General features: G+C 37.7%; 1 protein-coding gene across 2 annotated transcripts in view; it reads left to right on the top strand.

The window, feature by feature from the left end:
• The window catches only part of LOC150093527 (XK-related protein 6-like), a 119,235-nt gene extending 100,120 nt beyond the window's left edge, over positions 1-19,115 (top strand). For both annotated transcript variants that reach the window (XM_090413556.1, XM_090413557.1), the window contains one exon: positions 18,749-19,115. In XM_090413556.1, the coding sequence (XP_090269682.1) occupies positions 18,749-18,763 (15 nt within the window). In that variant the 3' untranslated portion in view covers positions 18,764-19,115. The remainder of the gene's footprint in view (positions 1-18,748) is intronic.
• The last annotated feature ends 2,269 nt before the right edge of the window (positions 19,116-21,384 follow it).

A 21,384-nucleotide genomic window follows, 5' to 3' on the forward strand; every position in this document is an offset into this window, starting at 1 on the left:
ATAGTCTATTTTTCTCCTTAATGGCTTTCACAAAACACTCTGGCCATAGTAGGATATGAAACCACAGCCCATTGGAAACAGGTACAATATCCAGTTGGCTAACCAACCCAGTGATTGAAGAGTAGTTCTTTGCATTCTGTTTATAATATAATAGTTTCATTTTTGTTTAGCTTTCTTAATCAAATGAAGAGCCTTGCATTACTTATTCAAGATACTAAGTAGTTGATTTCAGCTGGACCTAACTCTAATGGAATAAAATTGCTGGTCCTGTTCTTATTATTAACATCTGACCTCCATGGAGTCAGAGACTCATCGTTCTTGCTCTTCTTTATATTGGTTTGCCTCTTTTACAAGAGAAAAACCGAAGTTGCAGGGAAAACTATTTTTAGATTAATGAATGCATTCATTTTATTTTGATAAAATAGGTATTAACTTGGTACCTTACCAGGACAATATGAGCTATTTTCTATATTGAAACCTAAGAACACAACTCTCGTGGAAAGGCTTAGACGTTGGTTATGCATTTTCACTATATAATTTAAGGAAATTACAACGTACTAGGATATACATTAAAATAAATTTTAATATATTTCAATATTTCAGCAATGTGAGGAAGAAGTAGGAAGCTATTATTTCTCCTAAAGTCCTGATGGTGCCCTCTAGCGGGCAATGTTGGTATTCTTGGGCGATAGGGCTGGAGGTCTTCTGATGTAGGTTTCCCAAATTTGAGGAAGTCTCATGCAGCCAAATTTCTTGAGGTTTGGATCGTTTCTTACGGCTGAAGCTGATTCCATGAAAAGCCTTTCATATCTGTATTTGCTGCGGTGTATTATCCTGGCTTTCTGCCACCGTATTCTATGGCAGGTATCCAGCGCATGGTCAGCAAGACCAGAGTGGCTGTATTGGTGAAAAACGGATGTAGTCCTTGTGTTCTGAAATTCTGATATTTGCTGTCCTGCCTGCTTGGCCAAAGTAGGACAGCTTACAGCTGCAAGGGACCCGGCATACACCAGGTAGGCCTAAGGGGGGGGGGGGGAGGTTGGTCTTTAGTAGAGCAGATAAGGGATGCCAATTTTTTATGTGGTCTGTAACATGAAGTTATGTTTTTTTGGATTTTTGCAATTTTTTCCGAGGTGCCTCGGATATTGGGTATGGTGATGGATTTAGAGTAATCCTTGTTGTGAGGGGGGGGAGAGGTTGTGGTTTACTGGTTTCAATATTTTTGAAATGTTGAAAAGCTCGCACGTGGCCATAACTTCGCCATTGCGCCCAGAAGAATACCTGCTGAGGATATAATGATACGAATTGAACGCGGGATTCGACACCTTCCAAGCCATGTCGCCAACGATATCAGACTGGATGTAGCTTGTGTTCTGACCAAAGCCAAACCACCTAAAACCAACATGCCCAGTAAAAAATTAAATCTCTATTAGAATTAAAGAAAAACAAGAAAATAATAATCACCAAAGCTGACAAAGGGAATGCCACAGTATTGCTTAACCAAAAAGATTACACAGGTAAGCTGAAATCTTTATTGTTAGATCGGACCACTTACCTCCCTATTGAGTACAATCCCATCAACTCACAAATTAGAAAACTCCACAGGCTCCTTAAGAGGGTCACTTCTTGGCCTGTGGAAATCACCAACAAATTAAAACCATATAACTCCATACCCCACCCGTATTTATGGACTCCCAAAAATTCACAAGGAAAATGTGCCATTACGTCCAATAGTGGATGGCATTGATTCCCCCACATACAAACTAGCTAAACATTTGGCCAAAGCTCTTTCACTCTATACTGGCAACACACCTTCATACATAAAAAAAAAACTCAGCCCACTTCAAAGCCAGCATAGAAAATCTTACACTCAAACACACTGACATAATGGTCAGCTTTGATGTCTCCTCCTTATTCACAAATGTCCCACTCAAAGAATCCTTAGAGCTAATCCAAGCTAAATTTCCTCCTGATATCACAGCCCTATTTCAGTTCACAATGAACTCAGGCTATTTTGTTTGGCAAGGAAAATTCTACAAACAAATAGAGGGGAGAGCCATGGGGTCTCCACTCTCCCCACCCTTGGCCAACTTTTATATGGAGACTTTTGAAGAGAAAGCCTTAAACTCTGCCCCACAAAAACCAACTGTTTGGCTTCGCTATGTAGATGATATATTCACTATTTGGCCACATGGCTCCGATGCACTCCTCTCCTTCTTAACACACTTAAACAACCAACACCCCAGAATCAAATTCACCTTGGAAGAGGGAAAAAACCTCGGAAGAGAAAAAAAAAAACTGCATTCCCTTCTTAGACACACTAGTCACCCGCCAACCTGATGGAACCTTGGTTTTCTCAGTATATAGAAAACCCACCCATACAGGCAGATACATTCACCAACAATCCCACCAGCCCTCCTCACAACAATATGGGGTCATTAAGACACTACACAACAGGGCTAAACTTATCTGCTCGAATGGCAATGCCCTAACCACATTCTCAACACTTTCTCAGCCAATGGCTAACCCCCCCCCCCCCCCCAAAATCAAAAAAATATTGAAACCAGTAAACCACAACCTCTCCCCCCCCCCCTCACAACAAGGATTACTCTAAATCCATCACCATACCCAATATCCGAGGCACCTCGGAAAAAATTGCAAAAATCCAAAAAAACATAACTTCATGTTACAGACCACATAAAAAATTGGCATCCCTTATCTGCTCTACTAAAGACCAACCTCCCCCCCCCCTTAGGCCTACCTGGTGTATGCCGGGTCCCTTGCAGCTGTAAGCTGTCCTACTTTGGCCAAGCAGGCAGGACAGCAAATATCAGAATTTCAGAACACAAGGACTACATCCATTTTTCACCAATACAGCCACTCTGGTCTTGCTGACCATGCGCTGGATACCTGCCATAGAATACGGTGGCAGAAAGCCAGGATAATACACCGCAGCAAATACAGATATGAAAGGCTTTTCATGGAATCAGCTTCAGCCGTAAGAAACGATCCAAACCTCAACAAATTTGGCTGCATGAGACTTCCTCAAATTTGGGAAACCTACATCAGAAGACCTCCAGCCCAATCGCCCAAGAATACCAACATTGCCCGCTAGAGGGCACCATCAGGACTTTAGGAGAAATAATAGCTTCCTACTTCTTCCTCACATTGCTGAAATATTGAAATATATTAAAATTTATTTTAATGTATATCCTAGTACGTTGTAATTTCCTTAAATTATATAGTGAAAATAAGAACACAACAACAGTAATCAGAAACAACCAGTAGAAACAATTCCAAATTATAATTGAAAAATATCATGAGCTGAAGTCTTTGCAAATGCATTCTGGGTTTAGAGGTAAGGTGATCTTGGTCATTAGGCTGAAGATAGTTCTCCCAAACTTTGAGTGAATGCAGCTATCCATATATTAAGAGAGCATATCAATGCTGCTGCTCTACCAGTTCTAAAAAAAATGCGCTCCCCCTCAGATTTGTAACTGTTTCTTTGTAGGATTGTTGTTTTCTTCCATCAAACTGTGTGAAGGTTTCCAAAGACCTGGCTCACTGTTAAGATTGTGGCATATGTATTGCTTTTGCTCATCAAGGATGTTAATAGTTCTGTCTGCTTAAACTGTGCAAAATTTACACATGACATAAGGTACCTGAGGAAAATAAGGCCCACCTTATTTAAAATTTGAATAAATTAGACAATTGTTTAGATTAATTGAAACAACAGTGTTCATATTAAAGTTTGTATTATCACTAATTAAAAAAAACACAAATAAGAACAATTCTTGCAGTAATTTATATTTTAACCAAGTCTTTAAAAAACACCTTGTGTGGGCCTTATTAAACCATAGTAGTTTAATAAATCCCTTGAACAAAATTAAATATTTAAAAAAGAATATAACAATTATTTTTAATTATTATTAAATTTAATCATAATTATTAGCTTAAGAACAGTCATAAGGGCATTCAAATATGCCACATTCTTCTTTGGTGAGACCAACCCACTCTTCATGGTACCATTTAAGACGCCATGTGCATTGCCTCATATCATCAACCTTTTCTTCTCTGCATCCATGGCAATACCACCCCTCTTTTGACACTCTGTTTGTTCCTTTATTTTTTTTTTGGTTCTTCCTGTTTTTTGTGGCAGCCTTCTCTTTTCTTTCTATCCTTTTCTTTGAAAAGATCTTTGGTCACTCTCTAGCCCTTATAATTTAACTCTTTTCTTCGTGGTGTTGCCTTTAAACTGCATAATTTGGCATTGTCATTAACTCCTGACTTCAACTTTAGAGTTGCCAGTGGAATCTCATCATTGGAGTTATCTGAATCACAAGATGGAGGATTAGGACATGTTCTTGCAGCTCGAGCAGGATTCAAAAATTGAGCTTTACATTCAGAAATTGTTGGGTTTCTCTTTAAAAATAACTTCTTTTCCTGCGAGGCCACTTTCTTTATTGAAGTTATTCCTAATTTCATTTTGTTCGCAAAATATAAAAGTTTGCCTGCATATAGCTTTTGGAGTTAAAGGGACGCCAATTGAAGCAAACTTTACTATTCTTTCTACTAAGTTCTTCTCTTGTTCTTTTGTTAGCACAGTATTTCTTCCTAATCTTTTCGTTGTCTTCCTCTCTGTCTTTAAATGGTTCCTCAATGTTCTTCTAGGTACTCCATAGCGTTCTGATGCTGCACATTGTGATAGTTGTCCTCTTTGCACAGCTTTCATAGCTGCTTCTAATCTTTCATCAGTCTAAAGACCCCGTTTCTTCTTAACTTCTGACATTTTCAAAGGCCTTTAGCAATAAAATAAATAACTATTATGAGCAATCACCAAAAAATGAAATCATAAATTATAGCAGTTTAATAAGGCCCATAAACAAATTTACTGGGCCTTATTAACCGCCGCGAACTAGATTAGATCATATCTATTTTCACGTAAAATATGAATTCAAATCAATTAAAACATTCAAATCAATTTATCATAAAACAATGTTGAAAGAACAATTTAAATATAAAAACAATGCGAAAAGAACAATATTTTTAATTAAAACTTACAAATTATTGTGGCTTAATATTATTAAACGGGAAGACACAACCACCTCCCAGAAAGGTCTAGGTCAAACTGACACAATACTGTCGCTAGACAATATGCCGCCACTGATTTGCCATTGCTTATTGCGTCCTCTGTGTGTGTGTGAGAAACCAAACCAGCACAACTTACCGTAAATGTGATTTTTTTTAAACAGGCTTTATTAGACACTAGGCCTTATTTGCCTCAGGTACCTTGTGAAAGTTATAAAGTTTATACACTTCTGGGTGTGTTATTAGGATAGAGTACCTTTTAAGTGAATGAATAATGTTTGCTTTTGTGGTGTAAAGATTACATATATGTAACACTTTAGCTATTCCTTTTCTTTAGTGAAGTGCATTTTTGGATGCTGGGTGTTTATTATATGAGACTTAATGAGACTCGAAACCTTACTGCTATCAGCTTCAGTGATTCTTGAATAACCGGAAGTTGTAGTTCTCAGGGAAAACATCATAGGCCTGTACCATAGAAACAGGTAGATGAAATGAATGAGAATGAAGAGAAATTAGTTTGGTAGGTTTGAAGCTGGTCAGTAAATAGATGTTTATTAGCAACTGCTCGTCTTGGATGAGTGTTGATCACTTTTAGCACAAATAAGAAAATAACCATACAGCATCTATGAGATAGGGATGAATTTGTGTGAGTGTTACAGATTAACTGGATTCCTTTGTTTTAGAGAGAATTTTGGTGCACTGCCTTGGATATGTGAATTTGTCTAAACATTTCAAGTTTAGGCAAATTTGAGATTTATATGTTAGTTTGTTCAGATGAGAAGTGGAGACATGAAGTTTTGGAAGCTATGGCTATGAATTGGTGCCAGAAGTGAGCTCTAGTATAGTTTGTTTGGAGATGCTGAGAATTATCAAAGGTAAAAGGAAGTGAGACGAAATCTTTCATTTAAGAAATAATAGATTGCATTTTGGCAGTGAAGTTTACAGATTTTTCTCATTTCTTCTTCTCCCCCCCCCCACATCCACCCAGATGCAGGGTGCTGGTTATGGAAGATATTGAAGTTTTGAATGATTTGAACTGTTTGGCAAATGATGAGGAGGAATGGTGTATTGCCATTGGCCAGACTATGGATATGATTTGTGGTCATTGAGAGGTCACTTATGTATAAGGAAAGAGAGAGTGGATGAAAGTTCAGATTCCTGAAGAACTCCAGCATTGATATGGGAATCTGAGAACGAGGATGCCATTTATAATATGAAGTCAGTAACTAATAGAAAGCTGGATTACCTAGTTACAAAGATTAGAAGGGATATTGGTGGATAGGCCCCCTCTTTGCCAGATCTAATCAGATGTCCTAGAAATGTCAAGAACAACACTGTTTCCCTAAATCTTTCCATGGCTTGTCCAAAGGTGAAAGGTAATTGTTAGATCTGATGTGGATTAAGAATTAGCTGGTGAAGTTGGCTATTGATGACCTCCATAATTTCTGAAAAATCTGAAATGAGAGAAATGGAATGATAATTGGATGGCTTTTATCACATTTTTTGAGAAGCAACTGATATAAACATACTTTCATTCTATAGAATAGATAAGAGATTGAAAAGATGACATGGGATGGGTGGTAATTCTAGAGCACGAGTTTTAAACACATTTAGGAATACCATCAGGATGAGAAGACTTGTAGGTATCCAGTTATTCAGGATTTTTTTGTAAGGTAAGATTATACGAAGTAGGAAGTGTGTTGTGCCCGATACTGGAAGAAGCAATTTGCCATGGTTATCTCTGCAAGAGTTTGAGGAAAACAGTGTTCTAAAAGGTATGTCAGCCTTATCTTGATGTTGATACGTGTGACAGGTGAAAGCAAGGTACAGAATTTGCTCTCAATGGTCGTGACAAGGAGCCAGAATGAGTGCAGAGCTGGAGTTCTGATTTTGAGCCACTTGTAATATTATTATTGTTATTATTGTTCCGGGCAACTCCAAGGAGTCGACAGACTCGTCGAGGGAGACCCTAACATCATGTCAAGAACAACTATTCGACATTCACACAGTATCTATCATACCTTGCCTTGAACACATTCACGGTCATAGTACCCACAACAGACTCTGGAAGCTTATTCCACTCATTCACTACTCTGAAAGTAAAAAACCTAGCTCTAACACCCTTGTCAATCACGCTCTTGCCCAGCTTCCATTCATGGCCCCTAGTCCTCCCACCACCAGTCATATTTTCAAAAATATCTTCTGGATCAATCTTATAGAAACCCTTCAGTAATTTGAATGTCTCAATCATATCACCCCTCCTTCGCCTATCGACCAATTTCTGCAACCCACAAATCTTCAACCTATTCTCATAAGGTTCATTCCACCGACCTGCTATCATCTTGGTCACTCGTCTCTGGATCCTCTCCACTTCCTCCCCATCACGAAGAAACCCTGGTGCCCATAACTGGGCACAGTAGTCCAGATGGGGTCTTATCAAGGCTCGATACATAGGAACAACAACTTGTTTGTCTCTGCATGTTAAAGTATTTTTCAGAAGCCAAGTGATTTGGTGAGCTGTTTTAGTCACTTTTGCAATGTGCCCCCTAAACTTCAATTCCCTATCCACCAACACTCCCAAATCCCTGGCCTCATCAATCTCCTGGAGTACGGTTCCACCAATGCAATATACTGCTGCTATTCTTTTCACTCCAAAGTGCATAACCTTACACTTTGGCACATTAAATTGACATCCATTTTTCCTAGCCCAGTCCTCCAAACTATCCAAATCATCCTGTAAAATTTTGACATCCTGTGCACTCATAATTGCTCTACCCAACTTTGCATCATCAGCAAACAAGTGAACACTTTCTCTCAAATTCTTTCCTATATCATTGATGAACAAATTGAAAAGTAGTGGTCCAATAACAGAGTCCTGTGGCACTCCACTAGTCACAAGCCGTCTTTTAGACTCTACTCCTGAATAAACCACTCTCTGGTATCTCTCCTTCAACCACCCTCCTATCCATCTCACCAACCCTATATCTATCCCCATCTGCTCCAGTTTACTGATTAGGATTCTATGTGGTATCCTATCAAAAACCTTGGCAAGGTCCAGTAGTATTACTGTAAACCCATTACCCCTATCCAGTTCAGCCGTCACTGTGTTATAAAACGTGAGCAAGTTACTGAGGCACGATCTACCCTTCACAAAACCATGTTGTCCCCCATACAATATCCCATTTTCATCTATCCAATCCTGTATTCTTTTCTTGACTAATTTCTCTAAGACCTTGACAATGATTCCTTATATGCTAATCGGTTGGTAATTTACAACAGCAGTCTTGGAACCACCTTTATGCAGTGGAACTATTTTCCCCTCTTTCCACCCCCTTGGGACTAACCCAGACCCGAGACTCAAATTAAACAAAATGGTCAAGGGTACTGACAATTCTTTAGCTGCTTCTCGTACAACACGAGCTGGTATACCATCCAATCCCACAGATGTATTGACATTGAGGTTATGCAATAGACTACTCACCTCCACTTCATTCACCACAATTCTCATATAATCTACTGTTACATTCTTTTCTGCAATGTCACCACCTGGATGATATATTCTTACAAAGTGCTCACTCAGTAACTCAACTATATCAACTGATTTAGTTATCTCCCTACCATCGGCATTCTTTAAAATCATTCTGCCATGTACATTTTTCCTTTTACTTGCTACGTATCTAAAAAACTGTTTAGGATTCTCTTTAGCCTGCATGGCCGATGTTCTTTCGTAATCCTTTTTTTGCTTTTCTTACCACACTCGTTACACTTCTGGCCTGCACTTTATACCGTTCGTGTGCCTGCCGGTCACCTTTCTCCTTAAATTCCCTCCATAGTTGTTTCTTTTTTTGCAGCTCAAGCTTAATGGTGTTATTCAACCATTTAACCCCTAGTTGATTTATTATTCAGACTCTAGGTATACAGTCAGCCATTGCTTCATGTAAACACTTCTTAACTACCTCCCATGCACTATCGACTTCTAGTCCTTGCAGTTGTACATGCCATGGCACTGAACCAATCAAACTCCTAAGCTTGTCATACTTTCCAGCCTGATAATTCCACATGTACCCTGTCTTAATTGAAAATTCTACACCTTTAGCCACCTCCCAAGTCAAGACCCTATGATCACTCTCACCGGTTGGTGGCAATGTGGTCATATTTGTTGCAGCCAAATCCTCAGATGTACTTACTAGGTCAAGCACTCTCTGACCCCTAGTATTTTCTGTTACATGCTGTCGCAGATAGTTATCCCTTAATAACCGCATAAAATCCAATTCCTTCCTCCTGTGTGTCCTCTCCTCACTCCAATCAATGCGACCATTGTTGAAATCTCCCATAATAATCACCCTCCTTCCACTCATTTCTTCTGTTTGCTTGTGCATACTGTCACCACCATCTTTTCCATCACCTGGTCTATAGCAGCACCCAATTGTATATTTAGTTCTGCTAGCCACAATCTCACACCAAATGGCCTCAAATGTGCTCTTTTCTCTATCCTGCAATTCAACTTCTATTCTCCTTGGCTGCAGCTCATCAGCTATCATCAACAATACTCCCCCCATTTTATTCTCCCTGTCATTCCTGAACACACTATACCCATCACATTCAATCCCACTAGCTATATCATCTACAGTCAGCCATGTTTCACTAATACCAATAACCTGTTGTCTGGAAGTGCCAACCATGGCCAGAAACTCTTCCTTCTTGTTCCTAATACTCCTAACATTAGTGTACATGAATTTAAGACCCCCCCATTAGCCCCAACCCTACCTTGATGCCTTATATTAACTATCCCACTCTGATTTGTTGTCCTTATTTGCTCGGGCATATTATATTCATTCTTGCATTCAACTGCCTCCCTAAGGACTGTATATCTACTCCCCCCCCCCCTTAATAAATCTAGTTTCCCTGAATTTGCACATCCACCACAATTCAGCAACACTTTCTCAAGTCTTCTTACACCGTAACCATTCAAATGCAAGTCATCCATCTTATATAGATCCTTTCTCCCATCAAACTCGCTCCACACGGCCACAAATTCCACACCACTCGTCATACATAACCCACGCATAGTCATTCGCAATTATGGCCCTCCTTTTAAACATTTCACTGTCATACCGTGGCAAAAGACTAATCATTCTAACTCTCTCACTCTTTTCTTTTGCTACCTCAAACCATTCATTCAGGTCTTTATCATTTCCATTTTGTCTCCTTTCAAATTATTTGTACCTGCCACAACAATCATTTCTTTCACCCTTTCCTTTTGCTCTCTAATAGACTCAGTTACATCCTTTATGGTCGCACCAGGTTGGTACGATTTTGTCAAATCCTCTACTATCACACCGTACTAACAAGTCTCCAAACAGCACTCTATCCTTCATTTTGTTCATGTTCACACTCATACGTCTATTTTTCCTGTCATACTTGTTATTATTGGCTGGTTCAATCAGTCGACTTTTGCTCATACGCTCTTAGTGGTTCTGCTGTTTTGCCCTTTGTATCGCACCATTCAACAATGTGATCTCACTCATTGCGTCTATCTCATCTTTTTTATTCTCAGTAAAACCATTAATACTATCATTCACACTTTCTACATTCACACTCTCACACTCTGGTACAACCTCGCCGTTTCTTGTCATATCCCTATTTTCTTCATTCTGAAGTTTGACAAAAATATCACACTCACGATCCGAAATACTCTTCAATTTCTCATTCTCTCTACATTTTCTACACACATTCGCTCTTTTATTATCAATTAACCACACTCCGACTGCACTCCGCAAACCTTACATTTCGCAGCTAGTACACTGAATCATCTCTTTTATACTACCGTTCTTTGATAAAGATGGCGAACCATCATTACTGGCCGCCATTTTCTTTCGTACTGGAGCCATACTTACTTGCAACATATTTTATCAAATTATGAATTATAACACACCAAAAACACACAAAAAGATGCAGTAAGAGACGCAAGGCAAACAAAACTACGCAATATTAAATAAATTTATATGCTGAATACTTTTCTTGGTTTGCTTGTTACACTTTCTGGAGAACCAGGGCTTGCGGTAGTGGTTAGGGAGTTTAAGTGGAACAGAGATCTTTATTCCATTTAGAATTCTTTTTTTATTTGACTGTGCAGGTGGAGGTTATTAGTTTAGGTCCCTTTAGAATATACCAGATGTGTAGTTCATGTATATCATCACTTTGTAATAATATACTTGAACTACACAGATCCACAAATGTTGTTAAAGTAGATATGAAAAGTTATTTTTGCATGCATTATTGGATTTTTTATTTTATTTTTTTGATATTGTGTTTCTTTCATGACATGTTTTCTGAAGTATTTTATTTTATTTTTATTTTAATGACTCTACAACAGACTTGTGAACATGTTTCCCATTCAGAACCTACTCTACTGTTCATATGTGGATTCAATAGCATACCCTGCATACACTAACTCCATCCATGAACATTTTGGCAGAATAAGCGACAGCAGGATTACTCACCAGTTGGTTGAGAGGCCTCATGATTTGATACTATTAGATCTGGTCCTATATACTCCAAAGATGAAACATAACAGCAGCTGCTTTAGGTATCCACGTAAGCAAGGTGGTGTTTGATGAAAATTACCTACCCTCTAGAAACCTAGTTGACATCTTTAACTGGAATGGTACATGGCAGTCAGTATTACTATTTAGTCCAATGATACAATTTTTACTGCATTCATTTATGCCACACCTTTTCAAGTAGTGGCCATAACCTCTATAAAATACTAGTTCCCCATCCCCAAATCATAGCAACATTATTCTATATCTTAAATAATACTTTAGAAAAGACAGTTAAGGTTACATAAGTATAACTTTCACTTTAAAGCATATTGAACCAGCAGTACTTATCCATTGCTCTAGTGACAAACTTCATCCTTTACATACCTAGTACATGTGAAGTGCCAGGTACCAGCAAATTTTCTGTACGACAACAGTAACAGACAAGAAAAAGAAGAACCGTGAAATGTTACCATCATTATGGCTTGTCAGATCTAGCAGATCATGCTGCATAACAGTTTCAGATATAAGGAAACAAGATCCTTACATAGAAGCCATTACAAATCTGAAAGGCTATTTTTGTGTTGGCATTGCCAATAAAACACTTCACTATCCTCAACAAGTATGTCTACATTAAGATACACATAATTTGGGAGGAAAGGTTGAGAAGATGCAATTTACAGAGTCTAGTGGATAGGAGGAAGAGGGATGATATGATAGAGATGTACAAATTGGTAAGGGGTTATTATAGGATCAATTTTGAAAAGGTTTTTCATAAAATGGTAGGAGATCAGGGGAAAACAAGAGGTCATTCCTAGAAGCTGTGTAAGAAGAGTATGAACTAAGGAGCGAGAAGGCAAGTTTTTTTGCATGCAGAGTTGTGAATGATTGGAGAGTATCGTGTCTGCAGAGAATTTGAGTGTGTTAACTGTGCAGTATGATGATCTATATGTATGATAAAAGGACTCCCTAGATGAGTCTCTGACTCCATAGGGTCTTAGAGTAATAATAATTCTAAGATCACCTTTGGTTTAATGGCCAAAGCTTATTATTTATAAATTAGAAATATTAACTTATTTCTAATCGCTGCTAGAATATCAGTTCTTGCTTTTTTTTCCTCATTACAATTTGAATGGCCAAAGCTAAAATAAATAATAATACCAGATTAGGAATCTGGTATTTTGAGTTAATGGTATCAAAAATAACATGAATGACAGCTTACACCAAAGCCTTTCTACCAGCCTAACAAAAGCCTAATAAAGTTTATCCCTGTATGTGATGAGATTTGAAGTTCAGTTTCTTGATATTTCATATATAAATTATCACATTATGAACAAAGCTGATGTGCATTGTAATTTTTTTTTATATATACAGGGTGTCCCTGAATTTGTGGCCCAAACATGAGGGGATGGTAGTACACACCAAAACCATCAATATTCATCATACAATATGCGGCCGCAAATGCAGTGAGGAGTCGGAAATGAAGGATGGACACAGGTTTCCAGAGTGACATTTATTGGAGATCATTACAACAAATGCTCAAACATCTGCCCAGCAACGTTGATACACGCGGCACAACAGTGGAGTAGTGATTGGCATACCTGCTCGTAAACACCGGGCTTGTCGCGCACATCGCCGGCGGAGATGGACAGTCGGGCTACCAGATCCTCCGTGGACTAGTAGCCCGACTACCAGTCCGTGCAGGATCTTGTACACAACACTCTTCAAGTGTCCCCACAGAAAGAAATTGAGACAAGAAAGATTGGGTGATGTGGGGGCCATGGGATGGGACCACCACGCCCAATCCATCGGTTCCCAAATGTGGCATCAAGATGCTGACCCACGTCCATGCTGAAATGGGCAGGTGCCCCATCGTGCTGGAACCACATACGGGAGCGGATGGCGGCTTGCACATCCTGAAGCAATTCTGGCAAAACCTGTTGCAGAAAAATACGGTACGTTCGCCCATCGATGGGGTCCGGCAGTAGGTAGGGTCCAATTAAGTAATTATGCACAATCCCCACCCAGACATCGATGGCAAACCGTTGCTGGTTCGACTGTGGACATGTACCATTGAGGTTCTGGGCCGCACACAAATGCGCATTATGGATATTGACTATGCCTTCACGTGAGAAAGTTGCATCCATAAAGAGCTCATGAGTGGAGAAATCAGGCTGTATGATGCTTTGCTGCAGGAACCACTGGATGAAATCCATGCACAGGGGATAATCAACAGCTGTCAATGCCTGCACTCGCTGCAAGTGATAGGGGTGTAGCCCTTCTTCATGCAGTACTCGCTAGACACTGTTCCGATGCGCACCCAGGCTCCGGGCAGCGGATCGCATGCTTGTACCTAGGTTATCTATCACCATACACAAGACGTCCTCGCTTGTAGCTGGCATTCTGACCGTGCGTGCTCGTCCGGCATCATGTTGACTGACGTGGAAGGTGCCTGCCTCACACAGCTGATGTGTAGTCGCACAAACATTTTATGATCGGGCACACGGCGCATAGGATATTGCTCACGGTATGGTCTTTGTGCCTCTCTACCATTGCCCTTGATAGATATGCATCAGCTAATACCTTAGCTGATGCATATTAGCTTTCTTGGTGTTGATAAACTGCTCTATCTCGTGTCTGGTTGACTGAGAATGCTTGGGGTTTGGCTGATCCAGTGCTTTTAAGCCGTGCCGCCTCGTCTGCGTCCCTACCGGTACCGGGCTGCGTTTGCAGCTGCATATTCTATGGCGAATATTGGTAGTTTCAGTGTGTATTACCATCCCCTCACATTTGAACCATGAATTCAGGGATATCCTGTATATATTTATGATGTATAATGAGTATGAATTTTTTTATTTTTTTATTATTTTTTTTTTTTATTTCTTCAACTCTAAAATTTTATCTTATACAATTCTTACAGACTCTACCCTTATTGTTACCTCTATCCCTTGGCCGCTATTAGTGTATTGCCCACGTGTGCAAAACTCGATAGACAAAGGAAATGCCTCTGGCTAGAGCCAATTTCTTTGTTAGAATACTAGTGTCAACCCTGCTTCAAATTTCGGAAAATTTATTTGTTTACGCTGCTCCACCAAAATTCTATAGATGAGAGAAATTTCTTTATCTAAGAGCAAACACCTAGTATGGCACACGATCCTGTATCCTTTCCTTCTCTATTTCCAAACACAGTAATCCAGTATATTCTTATTTCGCACTGCAGTCTTGACTATCCCCAATAATTTTACGCATAGGTTCTCTTTATGAGTGGTGCATTGAGATTAGTGATCAGGCAAGTTATTTAGTTGACAAGAAAAAATTTATTCATTACTAATAAAGCAAGATACAAATAATATCTTCATAGACACTAACTTAACTAATGTTGGTATGAATGGAAAAATAAGATGACTCGACGTAACATGGACATTCTAGTTCCCTTACAAAATGAAATGTTATCTAATACTATTAAAGTAGGATGTCCTTCTAATTACTTAACACCCCTAGATTAATTTCATACAATTAATGGTTCAAGAACTACCCAACAATGGGAAACTAAAATATTTTCACACTGCACTTTTCCAAGTTTTCTGATTCAGATCAATCATTCCCTATTCATGGTTCAACTCCTAAAGTCCTACAACGCTTCATATACACAATTCTAATTAGTCCCTTTTACCGTCACAATCTAACTTTCTTTGTATGCAAGAATTGAAAAGTTCTTACTTTACCGAGATGTCGGGATCTCACTGGCCAATACTTGTGATCATCAATTGGAATTATACGGTTTGCATCTTCTTCATCTGGTCCCTTTTCGACGAGGTTACCTGGCTGATATGTTCCTTAGGTTCATGCTTCTGGAAGGTAGATATGTGAATACAATCATGATTCGTTGCCTACGATGTTCACGAAGCACTGCTGCCGATGTTGGTCCACAAGGTTCTGCATTTCCTTCTCTGTCTACGCTGACCTTCTGCTATGCCTAGACCTGTATTCATGTCGGCATTCTACTTAGCCACATAGCCGCTCTCATTCGTCTCAACCCGACCTCACTGGAATTTCCTTTCTCCGGGAACGACTGGAACAGATCCGAGGTAAAAGCCTCGTGTTTGTGTCACAGAAAACTATATACTCTCTCGATGACCTTCACACAGCACCTCAATTCCTCTGCACTCCGTTCTGACACTTCTCGTTCTCTTCCACGGGAGACACCTCCCCTCCTGTGCACAACATAGACCCTTGCGTATGTGATGGCCTCAGGTCATGATTTAATCTTCTTTGGATTTTAACCTAATGTTCGCATACTAACACATATTTCACCCATTCCTAAATTGTTTCCCCCCCCCCCTTTTTTTTTTCTTTATAAGACATTTGACAATACAATATTCAGCAAAATTTAAAATCAAGGATGTTATCATTTCATTTACATTCAGTTTCCTTTTATTAATATACAAGTATTACATCAAGAATTTAGATACTTGTTAAATCTGAATGAAAGGTAATACATTATAAATTCTTTCATTCAAGATTTAACAGCATCAATTTGTTCATGTGCCCTGAATCAACTTGGCATTCATTGATTCAAAAACATATAGTGTACACTGTTCTGTTAGTTGTGTTTATTTTATTAAACCTTTGGCTGCAAGGAACAATATTTCACATGTTTTAAGACATGGATGTGCTTTGTATGAAGCTTAGGAAAAAGAGGCCAGGAGACATTAAGATGTTTCTTAATGTACATATCAGAAGCTGTGAACAAAACATTCACGTGCTGGTGATATCATTACAAATTTGGAGGTAAAAGTATCAAACATTTATTATCGAGAGGAGCATTTATCAATTTTGAAAACAGAAGATTATTATTATGGTAGAGCCTCTGTGGCTCAATCAGTAACGATGGTGCCCTTTGAGTAGAAAGAAGACCTACATTTGAATCTCATCTAGGATGCAAAGAATCTTTTATAATGCCGCTTCAGTTTAAGGTGAGTTAGTTGGTCTCATATATAGCTGGCATGGTTTGTCTTCCAAATTCTGGATTTTCATCTCCTTCAAAACAGACAAACCAGCCAGAGAACTCATGCAGTTAATAGATATAATACACTGGCCTTTATAGCCTTGCTCTACTATAATTCAAAACCATCAACCATTATGGGAACTGTCTCTCAGTTTATAGTGTGTGAAAGACTGTTCTTTGAGGAAACATACCCAGTTCCAAGGACAGGAAGATATCAAATAACGCAAATTTTCTGCATTTTTACTTAATTGCTTGAAAATTGAATAAACTTTTATAAATGCTTGTATTCAATAAATCTTATAAGGGAATGAAAAAAGAGGTTTTCCAATTTCATGTTGGAAACATGGAATGAACTTTCAGTATGGGTAGGACAGAATTCTCTAACTCTGAGTCTAGGTGATCTGTAGTGAGTCAGGGAACTCACTACAGATCACTACACATAAATTGAATTCATAGCCATAAAATGAATGTTTGGGGTCTGCAGAGCAGCACTCTCAATTATTTAATTCTTAATACACCCATAATGCTAATTGCTCATCTGCTATAGGTTTGCAAACATTTAAATTGATAGGATTGTCTCAAAAAGCATTTTCATTTCAATGAACTAATGGTAAAATATTAGTAAATGATTCAGATGTATACTACAAACATTTGAAAATCACCAGAATAATCATCTTTGATCTGTGTCCTTCGCCACTACTAACTTGAGAAATTGTGAGCTAACTACATGAAATTGTGTATTCACCTCAGATAAATGGGTGATTTTAAGTCCTATCACTACTATACCTTAAAATCAGCCACTGTCTACACACTCACCATTCCATTCTCTCTAGCAGTGTCATAATGCCATTTCAGAATGTTTTTTTTCTCCTGTTTTCAACAGAGACTCCAACATTCACCTGTTTAAAAAAAAATGTAAATAGGTTCCTCTCTATTCTCACTTGTAAGCATATGCAGTACCAGACCAAGATAATTTCGTGCTCCTGGCAGACTCCATGTGTGATGCCCTAAGTTTTTTTTTTTTTATACTTAAGTACTTTCTAATTGCAAGCATAATAATTTCATAACTTCACTATTGCTACTTATTATTTTTATTCACTCAGATATACTACATAAAAAGCAAAGAAAAATTATTACAAACAAAAATTATTGATTTTACACTGTAATTTTAATTTAATCAATTATAATTTATATATTTTTTTTCTTGATTTTAAATCTGCAAAAGCTTCTATTCTTTCACTAATGTATATTTTCTGAGCAACAACATTTTCAATAGATAACAAGGCTAAAGAATTTAATCTCTCACTCCCCTTTGTCGAATGCAAATATGTTTTGATTAGTTTTAATTTGATAAAACTTCTTTCAGCTGTTGCTACTGTTATAGGGAATTGTCAGCAATATTCTCAATGCGACTCACTTATTTGGAACTATGTTCTGCAAATTGCTTACTTTTAAAATTCGTAAAGTTTCTGTCATTTTTAATTTGAAATTTGCAAATCATTATTTTCATTATTTTTGGAATGAGCACAGGGTCTAAGGCCCTAGTGCCAGCCTTAGTTTTGGTGCCCCAGGTTCCGTCAGCCTGCCCCTTAATCCATCACTGAGCATATGACAAAGTTTTTTAACCTTCTGCAATAGGGATCGCTTTATTATTATTTTTTTTTTAATCTCACCTCAGTTGTTTTATAGATGATTTAAACTCTGTCTCTAGACATTTCATTTCCTATATTTTTTATATATTCTAATTTATTAAAAAAATTCAGATATTACAATAAAAATAATCATTAAATAAATTTATAAATTTTGATGTATTTTATATTGAAATGATTATGTACACATCAAATGATTTTCTAGTCATTTTACATATTGTAATAAAATTTGTTATTTATTAGGGCTTTTACTATTATTGTGTGATAATAAAATACATGTAAATTTTTTTCAAATCCCAAACAATTAATACATTGTTTGGGATTTGAAATCAGAGTAGTTAGTGAGCTTAGCCTTGTTCTCAGGTCCAGTTTGATCCAAATGATATTAAATTTGTGTTATATTTTTAGTAAAAATTATAACTTTTATTGTTCACTGAAAGTTAAAAATTTTTTTTTTCTAGAACCACAAAGTTTAGAATATATTAAAGGATGGATCATATTGATTCAAGGGCTGCAAATGAGTAATTATATGCATGCACGCACGCACGCACACACACACACAGAACAGTGTATATAAACATAAATCTGATTTAAAATTATGACACAAAATTTGAAACTAAATTCAGTTTCAAAAATAAGCTGTTAAATTTCCCTCTTTTACAGAAGTGCAATTCAAAAACATTTGTAATCAATTTTCTTAGAAGAAACACTGTTTTAAACAGTAATAATTCCTTTTTTTAATTGCTCTTGATTACTTGAAGTGTGGATAAATGAAATTCCTATAAATTATTTTCATACATTTTTAATAAAGCTTTTGTAAAATGAAAAGTGCTGTTGGAAAGTTATTTTAATTGAATAATAACCTTTTAAAAATAGTACCTGTTATATTCCATTATTTGTTGAAATACCTTAAAGATATAGAATTTAGTGCATGCTATTCAAAGTTTATGCTTTAGTTGAGATTCACCAAGTGCCAATTTGTGAATCTCCGAGCTCAAAATGGTGTGTTCATTAAAACTAAGAACCTGGAATGTTTAGAACCCTGTATGAAGCAGGTAAGCTATGAAATGCTATCCAAGAAAAATAAGGCTTGAAATTGGGATTTTAGGAATGAGTGAAGTTAGGTGGCTAGGATCAGGCAAAACTCAAGTTAATTATATGACACTGTATCACTCTGGAAGTAGTGAAAACAACCATCAAAACGGAGTTGGGATAATATTAAACAAAGATGTTAATAAGTCACTGTTGAGCTTCATCCCTTACTCAGATAGGATGATGTTATTAAAACTGAAAAGTCAACCACTAGATGTTAATCTTATACAGGTCTATGCCACTACTGCTGACAAGAGTGATGCAGAGATCGAAGAATTTTATGATCAATTAAAAGAACTAATGAAAAACACAAAAAAACATGATGTTAACATCGTCATGGGTGATTTCAATGCTAAAGTTGGGAAAGGTGGAAGTGGAGATGTAGTTGTCGAACATGGACTGGGAACAAGAGATGAGACCACCTTATTCAATTCTACCAAGAAGAGGAGCTAATAATCACAAACACATGGTTTAAGCTACCATCCCGAAGGCTGTATACTTGGTGATCACCATAGGATAATGATATTCTGCTATTATTTCATCCATGTTAGTCTTTTTGATTATCATCACTCTTACATTGTACATTATCTGAATTATGTACCCTGGGATTTCTGGAATTTCTTGTATTAGGTTTTTACCCGAATTTAATTTTCTCCTTTGCTGTTGAAAGTTTATTTTTTCACTTGGTTAGAATATAATAAAATTAGTTTAATCCTTTATCCAAGTGTGAGCAAACAAAGTTTGCGCCTGAAGCATCTTCAGGACTAGGGTAAAGTGATACAACATCAGGGCAACTCGTTGCAAGGTGGAGAAAGCTACCAACACTCCTAACTCAGTATCTCCTATAATGCAAAACACATCTCCTTGCGGATATGTCTAATGTTATGCATTAAAGGAAGGGCCACTACCCAGACTAGTTTCGACCTTTATTGAGGTCTCTTCAGTGGGAGCCAGGCCCTAGTGGAAATACCAGGCAGAAGCATTAGCAGGTCATCTCTACCTATAGGAGTTGCCAAATGGTGTGCCACCCTTTTTTAATAAATTACTCTGGATTTAGAGAAAGATGTTGAAAGTTTATTTTTTCACTTGGTTAGAATATAATAAAATTAGTTTAATCCTTTATCCAAGTGTGAGCAAACAAAGTTTGTGTCTGAAGCATCTTCAGGACTAGGGTAAAGTGATACAACACCAGGGCAACTCGTTGCAAGGTGGAGAAAGCTACCAACACTCCTAACTCAGTATCTCCTATAATGCAAAACACATCTCCTTGCAGATATGTCTAATGTTATGCATTAAAGGAAGGGCCACTACCCAGACTAGTTTCGACCTTTATTGAGGTCTCTTCAGTGGGAGCCAGGCCCTAGTGGAAATACCAGGCAGAAGCATTAGCAGGTCATCTCTACCTATAGGAAAAAATAAACTTTCAACATCTTTCTCTAAATCCAGAGTAATTTATTAAAAAAAGGTGGCACACCATTTGGCAACTCCTATAGGTAGAGATGACCTGCTAATGCTTCTGCCTGGTATTTCCACTAGGGCCTGGCTCCCACTGAAGAGACCTCAATAAAGGTCGAAACTAGTCTGGGTAGTGGCCCTTCCTTTAATGCATAACATTAGACATATCCGCAAGGAGATGTGTTTTGCATTATAGGAGATACTGAGTTAGGAGTGTTGGTAGCTTTCTCCACCTTGCAACGAGTTGCCCTGGTGTTGTATCACTTTACCCTAGTCCTGAAGATGCTTCAGGCGCAAACTTTGTTTGCTCACACTTGGATAAAGGATTAAACTAATTTTATTATCTCCTTTGCTGTGTATTTGAATTATGAGCTTTAAAACTATTCCCTTTCCTACTATTTGATTGTGAATGAGATGCACAATTAGTACTAGGAAAACAATCCTCATCTTTCAATATTTTATTTATATGTCTCCTAATATAACTAAATTTCTACTCCCTAAAAAGTACCTTTTTTAACTTATCAGAGTGTACACTTAAAATTTACTAGGA

The sequence above is a fragment of the Typopeltis vanoorti genome, chromosome 24 (assembly GCF_054136105.1).
Source record: "Typopeltis vanoorti isolate ZY-2024b chromosome 24, IOZ_Tvanoo_1.0, whole genome shotgun sequence".
Taxonomy (NCBI): domain Eukaryota; kingdom Metazoa; phylum Arthropoda; class Arachnida; order Uropygi; family Thelyphonidae; genus Typopeltis; species Typopeltis vanoorti.